At 43.4% G+C, this 8389-nt stretch overlaps 1 protein-coding gene across 1 annotated transcript; it reads left to right on the top strand.

Moving 5' to 3' along the window:
• Window positions 1–3905: 3905 nt before the first annotated feature.
• On the top strand, window positions 3906–8389 carry thoc3 (THO complex 3). The gene is made up of 6 exons (XM_055888292.1): window positions 3906–4123; window positions 4460–4616; window positions 6416–6620; window positions 6927–7088; window positions 7283–7383; window positions 7627–8389. Exons 1-6 carry the CDS (start codon window positions 3944–3946, stop codon window positions 7788–7790), a joined length of 969 nt encoding a protein of 322 aa, XP_055744267.1. The 5' UTR covers window positions 3906–3943; the 3' UTR covers window positions 7791–8389.

Raw genomic sequence — 8389 nt, 5'->3', positions numbered from 1 at the left:
TTTAAATCTGCGTATTCCTCCAAAGCTTAGCTGTCCTGAGTCTGCACAACTCTGCCAGGACCTAGGATCAAGAGAGACACTTAAGTGTTTTAGTACTATATCTCTTGACACAATGATGAAAATAATCATGGCCTCTAAACCTTCAAGCTGCATACTGGATCCTATTCCAACTAAACTACTGAAAGAGCTGCTTCATGTGCTTGGCCCTCCTATGTTGAACATAATAAACGGCTCTCTATCCACCGGATGTGTACCAAACTCACTAAAAGTGGCAGTAATAAAGCCTCTCTTGAAAAAACCAAACCTTGACCCAGAAAATATAAAAAACTATCGGCCTATATCGAATCTCCCATTCCTCTCAAACATTTTAGAAAAAGCTGTTGCGCAGCAACTCACTGTCTTCCTGAAGACAAACAATGTATACGAAATGCTTCAGTCTGGTTTTAGACCCCATCATAGCACTGAGATTGCACTTGTGAAGGTGGTAAATGACCTTTTAACGGCGTCAGACCGAGGCTCTGCATCTGTCCTCGTGCTACTAGACCTTAGTGTTGCCTTTGATACCATCGATCACCACATTCTTTTGGAGAGACTGGAAACCCAAATTGGTCTACACGGACAAGTTCTGGCCTGGTTTAGATCTTATCTGTCGGAAAGATATCAGTTTGTCTCTGTGAATGGTTTGTCCTCTGACAAATCAACTGTACATTTCGGTGTTCCTCAAGGTTCTGTTTTAGGACCACTATTGTTTTCACTATATATTTTACCTTTTGGGGATGTCATTCGAAAACATAATTTTAACTTTCACTGCTATGCGGATGACACACAGCTGTACATTTCAATGAAACATGGTGAAGCCCCAAAATTGCCCTCGCTAGAAGCCTGTGTTTCAGACATAAGGAAGTGGATGGCTGAAAACTTTCTACTTTTAAACTCGGACAAAACAGAGATGCTTGTTCTAGGTCCCAAGAAACAAAGAGATATTCTGTTAAATCTGACAATTAATCTTGATGGTTGTAAAGTCGTCTCAAATAAAACTGTGAAGGACCTCGGCGTTACTCTGGACCCTGATCTCTCTTTTGACTAACATATCAAGACTGTTTCAAGGACAGATTTTTTCCATCTACGTAACATTGCAAAAATCAGACATTTTCTGTCCAAAAATTATGCAGAAAAATTAATCCATGCTTTTGTTACTTCTAGGTTAGACTACTGCAATGCTCTACTTTCCGGCTACCCGGATAAAGCACTAAATAAACTTCAGTTAGTGCTAAATACGGCTGCTAAAATCCTGACTAGAACCAAGAAATTTGATCATATTACTCCAGTGCTAGCTTCCCTACACTGGCTTCCTGTTAAGGCAAGGGCTGATTTCAAGGTTTTACTGTTAACCTATAAAGCGTTACATGGGCTTGCTCCTACCTATCTTTCCGAGTTGGTCCTGCCGTACATACCTACACGTACGCTACGGTCACAAGACGCAGGCCTCCTAATTGTCCCTAGAATTTCTAAGGAAACAGCTGGAGGCAGGGCTTTCTCCTATAGATCTCATTTTTTTATGGAATGGTCTGCCTACCCATGTGAGAGACGCAGACTCGGTCTCAACCTTTAAGTCTTTACTGAAGACTTATCTCTTCAGTAGGTCATATGATTGAGTGTAGTCTGGCCCAGGAGTGTGAAGGTGAACGGAAAGGCTCTGGAGCAACGAACTGCCCTTGCTGTCTCTGCCTGGCCGGTTCCCCTCTCTTCACTGGGATTCTCTGCCTCTAACCCTATTACAGGGGCTGAGTTACTGGCTTACTGGTGCTCTTTCATGCTGTCCCTAGGAGGGGTGCGTCACTTGAGTGGGTTGAGTTACTGACGTGATCTTCCTGTCTGGGTTGGCGCCCCCCCTTGGTTTGTGCTGGGGTGGAGATCTTTGTGGGCTATACTCGGCCTTGTCTCAGGAATGTAAGTTGGTGGTTGAAGATATCCCTCTAGTGGTGCGGGGGCTGTGCTTTGGCAAAGTGGGTGGGGTTATATCCTTCCTGTTTGGCCCTGTCCGGGGGTATCATCGGCTGGGGCCACAGTGTCTCCTGACCCCTCTGTCTCAGCCTCCAGTATTTATGCTGCAGTAGTGTATGTGTCGGGGGGCTGGGGTCAGTTGGTTATATCTGGAGTACTTCTCCTGTCTTATCCGGTGTCCTGTGTGAATTTAAGTATGCTCTCTCTAATTCTCTCCTTCTCTCTTTCTTTCTCTCTCTCGGAGGACCTGAGCCCTATGACCATACGTCAGGACTACCGCTCATGATGACTCCTTGCTGTCCCCAGTCTACCTGGCCTTGCTGCTGGTCCAGTTTCAACTGTTTTGCCTGCAGCTATGGAACCCTGACCTATCCACCGGACGTGCTACCTGTCCCAGACCTGCTGTTTTCAACTCTCTAAAGACCGCAGGAGCGATAGAGATACTCTTAATGATCGGCTATGAAAAGCCAACTGACATTTACTCTTGATTATTATTTGACCATGCTGGTCATTTATGAACATTTGAACATCTTGGCCATGTTCTGTTGTAATCTCCACTCGGCACAGCCAGAAGAGGACTGTCCACCCCTCATAGCCTGGTTCCTCTCTAGGTTTCTTACTAGATTTTGGCCTTTCTAGGGAGTTTTTCCTAGCCACCGTGCTTGTACACCTGCATTGCTTGCTGTTTGGGGTTTTAGGCTGGGTTTCTGTACAGCACTTCGAGATATTAGCTTATGTACGAAGGGCTATATAAAATAAACTTGATTTGATTTGAAAGGTGGATTTCTGAAGAGGAATGGAGGGGAAAGAGGAAGAAGAGGTCGAGTAGGAGTGACATTTTTGGAGAAAGTGGATTCTTGCCTTTTGGCGGATCCATTTGTGATTTCAGGATGGGGAGGAAAGGAGTTGGGTACAGTTGAATCAGCGAAGGTAACCTGTACTGGACTTGTGATATTTGTTTGTGTTTCTTCTGACCAGAGGGAGCTGGCGCATGAGCAATTGAAGTTGAATATTCCTGGTGGTTGTGATGCCTGATGTTTGGTGCAACTCAGACCTGGTGGTGAGTGTGGTCCTTTGAGTTTTGGGTCAGAGTCTCTACTAGACAAAATCATGTCAGGATATATCAGTTATACTGTTTGACGTTTTGTGCCGAATCCACTGCACTGTTTCAGGTGCAACGTTTATGGTCATGTCGTAGCAGTTTGTAGGAGGGAAATTCCAAGATGTGGGAAGTGTGCAGGAGGGCATGGGATAGCAGCGTGTGTAGTTTTGGTGGAGAAAGTTGTCTGTGTCAACTGTAGGGGTGCCCATGTTGCTGTGTGTCGGAAGTGTCCGGTGAGAGAGAGGCAGGTTGAGGTGGCTAGACTCAGAGTAGTGCAGAAGGTGTCGTATGCTGAGGCAGTGAAGAAAGTAGAGGTGAATGGGTCAAGGGTGAAGGATCCTGAGAGGATCCCTGTGAGTAGTAGCTCTGTGCCAGCACAGAGGGATAGGCTAACGAGTGATATATGCTTCAGTAAGGTTGTCTTCTTTGCGTTCATAGCAATGGTTATCAACTGTATCACAGAAATGGAATGTAAATCACAGAAAATAGATGTTGTGGTGGCAGCTGCAGAGAAGTACTTGGGTATATGAGATTTGACTTCAGAAGAGTTACAGGGTGTGTTGAGTGGTGGTGTCCGGTCCTCCAAGGCTGTTGGCATGGTGCAGGAGGAGATAGGGGAAAAGTAGTGGAATGGGGTAGTGGGTTTTTAATGACTATAGCGTTAGTCGAAGGGGGTTTATTTTATTTTTTTGTATCACAAAGTATAATGGATTTATATCATAGTCTAGTTGGGGGCGGTAATGCAACATATTGGATGCCAACCGCCGTTAAACTCCAAAGAAGAAGAAGAACCACCCCACCCCCTCGTAGTGACATAACGTGGTAGTATCTTCCAAAATGGCGTCCAAATATTATCAAGAGATGCAAGAGAGTTTTAGAAATAACAACAAAAGCAGGGAATTCCCTGCGCATAGCGCTAAAGTTCATTCAGTAGCATGGAGTTGCGACGGCAGGAGGTTGGCATCTGGGTCTTTTGATAAAACAGCAAGCGTATTTGTCTTGGAAAAAGACCGTTTGGTATGTTGCTAGCATGTTATAGACGCAAGCTAACATTGAATGAATTTACCACGCATGCTAGTGCAAGGCTCATAACACGACTCTCAAGTCTTATCTTGTAACATTCAGGCACACCAAATGATACACTCACTTTTATATCTAGCAGTTATCTATTAATTGGTTAACTATGATCAGATCGGGAAGAGCCTACTAACTAGCTAGATGCTATGTTATGTGCTGAACCAGCTAGCCTAGACACTTGACTAGTTAGTTACTATTTGTGGTAGCAACCTCCACCTTAGCACACAGCTAGCTATCTTGTTGATTGTTGTTTTTACCTATTTCAACCCCTTACAGGTGAAGGAGAACAACTACAGAGGCCACGGAGACAGTGTTGATCAGTTGTGTTGGCATCCTACCAACCCAGACGTGTTTGTCACTGCATCGGGGGACAAGACCATACGCATCTGGGACGTTAGAACAACTAAGTGCACGGCTACTGTCAACACTAAAGGTACCTTCCAATTAGAACAACAACGTGCACGGCTACTGTCAACACTAAAGGTACCTTTCAATTAGAACAACAAAGTGCACGGCTACTGTCAACACTAAAGGTACCTTTCAATTAGAACAACAAAGTGCACGGCTACTGTCAACACTAAAGGTACCTTCCAATTAGAACAACAAAGTCGCACGACTAATGTCAACACTAAAGGTACCTTCCAATTAGAACAACAAAGTGCACGGTTACTGTCAACACTAAAGGTACCTTCCAATTAGAACAACAAAGTGCACGGTTACTGTCAACACTAAAGGTACCTTTCAATTAGAACAACAACGTGCACGGCTACTGTCAACACTAAAGGTACCTTCCAATTAGAACAACAAAGTGCACGGCTACTGTCAACACTAAAGGTGCCTTCCAATTAGAACAACAAAGTCGCACGACTAATGTCAATACTAAAGGTACCTTTCAATTAGAACAACAAAGTGCACGGCTACTGTCAACACTAAAGGTGCCTTCCAATTAGAACAACAAAGTGCACGGCTACTGTCAACACTAAAGGTACCTTCCAATTAGAACAACAAAGTGCACGGCTACTGTCAACACTAAAGGTACCTTCCAATTAGAACAACAAAGTGCACGGCTACTGTCAACACTAAAGGTACCTTCCAATTAGAACAACAAAGTGCACGGCTACTGTCAACACTAAAGGTACCTTCCAATTAGAACAACAAAGTGCACGGCTACTGTCAACACTAAAGGTACCTTCCAATTAGAACAACAAAGTGCACGGCTACTGTCAACACTAAAGGTACCTTCCAATTAGAACAACAAAGTGCACGGCTACTGTCAACACTAAAGGTACCTTTCAATTAGAACAACAAAGTGCACGGCTACTGTCAACACTAAAGGTACCTTCCAATTAGAACAACAAAGTGCACGGCTACTGTCAACACTAAAGGTACCTTCCAATTAGAACAACAAAGTGCACGGCTACTGTCAACACTAAAGGTACCTTCCAATTAGAACAACAAAGTGCACGGCTACTGTCAACACTAAAGGTACCTTTCAATTAGAACAACAAAGTGCACGGCTACTGTCAACACTAAAGGTACCTTCCAATTAGAACAACAAAGTGCACGGCTACTGTCAACACTAAAGGTACCTTTCAATTAGAACAACAAAGTGCACGGCTACTGTCAACACTAAAGGTACCTTCCAATTAGAACAACAAAGTGCACGGCTACTGTCAACACTAAAGGTACCTTTCAATTAGAACAACAAAGTGCACGGCTACTGTCAACACTAAAGGTACCTTTCAATTAGAACAACAAAGTGCACGGCTACTGTCAACACTAAAGGTACCTTCCAATTAGAACAACAAAGTGCACGGCTACTGTCAACACTAAAGGTACCTTCCAATTAGAACAACAAAGTGCACGGCTACTGTCAACACTAAAGGTACCTTCCAATTAGAACAACAAAGTGCACGGCTACTGTCAACACTAAAGGTACCTTCCAATTAGAACAACAAAGTGCACGGCTACTGTCAACACTAAAGGTACCTTCCAATTAGAACAACAAAGTGCACGGCTACTGTCAACACTAAAGTTAAACCCGTTTTGTACAGCGACGCAAGCGATACATCTGCTGTGTCTTAAGCCAAAAACAATACATTAGTATTGTACTGAAGTGCAAGACTTTACAGTACGTGTCATTTTTTTGGGCCATTTGTAATGTTCTGTTGCATTCATTCTGATCTGTGCTGACCAAAAAGTGCTTGATCTACCTGCTATGTTTGTTTGCAGGGGAAAACATCAATATCTGCTGGAGTCCGGACGGCCAAACGATAGCCGTCGGGAACAAGGATGACGTGGTCACCTTCATCGACGTCAAATCACACCGGTCACGAGCTGAGGAGCAGTTTAAGTTTGAAGTCAACGAGATCTCGTGGAATAATGACAACAACATGTTCTTTCTCACCAATGGAAACGGGTGCATCAACATCTTGAGGTAAGACCTTGGTCCCTTCCAAAATAGCACCCTAGGTTATTCCCTATTTAGTGCACTACTTTTGGCTAGGACCCATATGGTGCTGGTATAAACCAGTGCACTACTTATGGAATAGGGTGTCATTTCCCCCACACTCCGTTACTCAAGTATTCACAATCCTGTCCAAACTAGAATGTGTAGCTTAAGTCCTGTGATGTAGCCTACGCCTATTGCTGCTGCACATGAACATGGATATGACTTGAAGTAGTAGATAGGTTCATAATTAGCCTAAGATACAGCTCCCTGACTTTGAAATGTTGTTTTCAGTTACCCTGAGTTGAAGCCCATCCAATCGATCAACGCTCACCCCTCCAATTGCATCTGCATCAAGTTTGACCCAACAGGGAAGTACTTTGCCACAGGAAGTGCAGATGCCCTGGTCAGTCTGTGGACCGTTGAAGAACTGGTCTGTGTTCGCTGTTTCTCCAGGTGAGTGAGTCTACATTGAAAACAGTCAATATGGACAGATATCTATCTACAACAAATGGTTCAAATCCCTCATCACCATCATCAGCTAACCCCAGTAGCCCATCAAGCACCCAAACAATGATCAGTATTTGTATCACTTGACACTCATTCTTTTGCAATGTATACATACTTTGAGTCTGATTGTCTTGTTTCAGGTTGGACTGGCCAGTGAGAACATTGAGTTTCAGCCATGATGGGAAGATGCTGGCTTCAGCCTCAGAAGACCACTTCATAGACATAGCAGAGGTTGAAACAGGTTAGTTGGAGGAGAAAAAAGTCAATACAACTTTTTTTGTTAAAATAATTAACACAATTAGCAAAAACACAAAATTGTTAAAAGAATTGAATGTGCAAGAATAATCCCCTCGCTCCCCGTGGACCCACGCGGCCTACAAAACAAGCCCACACAATGCCGCATAGTCCTTGGCAAGAATAAAGTCCTCATTAATTGGAGTTCATCATTCCTCAGTATCCTCTTCTTTGTTTTGTGTTTTTGCAGGAGAGAAGCTGTGGGAGGTCCAGTGTGAGTCTCCTACGTTCACAGTAGCCTGGCATCCTAAGAGACCGCTGCTGGCCTACGCATGTGATGACAAGGAAGGGAAGTACGACAACAATAGAGAGTCTGGCACAGTCAAACTGTTTGGATTACCTAATGATTCCTGAGTGGGGTAGCGATGCAGGCACTGTCAAACTGTTTGGATTACCTAATGATTCCTGAGTGAGATCTAACATGCTGTATTTTGATTCACTCTTTAAACCAAGTTTATATGGATAATTGGCCCTACTCTGTGGAGTCATGTTTCCTGTCCCTGTGCTGTAAGACTTCTTCTCTATATGTTCAATGCAACATCCTTGTCTTTTGGTCCATTAAACATTGACAGGAGGGACGCCTGTTTAAATAGCTATATCATGTAAACTGATATTTCTCTTAAGTCGAATGCTCAACTTTCTTCTACTGTTTTTGTTTGTAGAAAGTGTGCCGTCTTAGATGTAAAATGAGCAGATGCTTACAGCGATTGTGCAAAGGGAAGAGGGTCGGTCTAGTGTTGTCTTTAAGGATCGGGATTAAACGAGATTTACTCTCCGTAGTGAGGGGAAACACTCAAACAGTTTTTCTCTTTACAACCACCAGATGGCACTGCATCCTAATTATGAACATTTGTTTCTGTACAGTTTCTCCAGTTTGCATTACACACAGTGCAGTACCATATTTTTGTTAACTTGAAATTGATTTTTTTAAATTAAAAGAACAGTCTTGTTTA

This window comes from Salvelinus fontinalis, chromosome 29 (assembly GCF_029448725.1).
Source record: "Salvelinus fontinalis isolate EN_2023a chromosome 29, ASM2944872v1, whole genome shotgun sequence".
Lineage (NCBI taxonomy): Eukaryota > Metazoa > Chordata > Actinopteri > Salmoniformes > Salmonidae > Salvelinus > Salvelinus fontinalis.
This window is presented reverse-complemented; position numbering and strand designations above follow the sequence as displayed.

Coding starts and splice junctions, on each gene's coding strand:
- thoc3 (XM_055888292.1), top strand. CDS start 3,944: ATGGCGTCCAAATATTATCAAGAGATGCAAGAGAGTTTTAGAAATAAC. Junction 4,617..6,415: donor GGCTACTGTCAACACTAAAG/GTACCTTCCAAT, acceptor GTTTGTTTGCAG/GGGAAAACATCAATATCTGC. Junction 7,089..7,282: donor TGTGTTCGCTGTTTCTCCAG/GTGAGTGAGTCT, acceptor GTCTTGTTTCAG/GTTGGACTGGCCAGTGAGAA.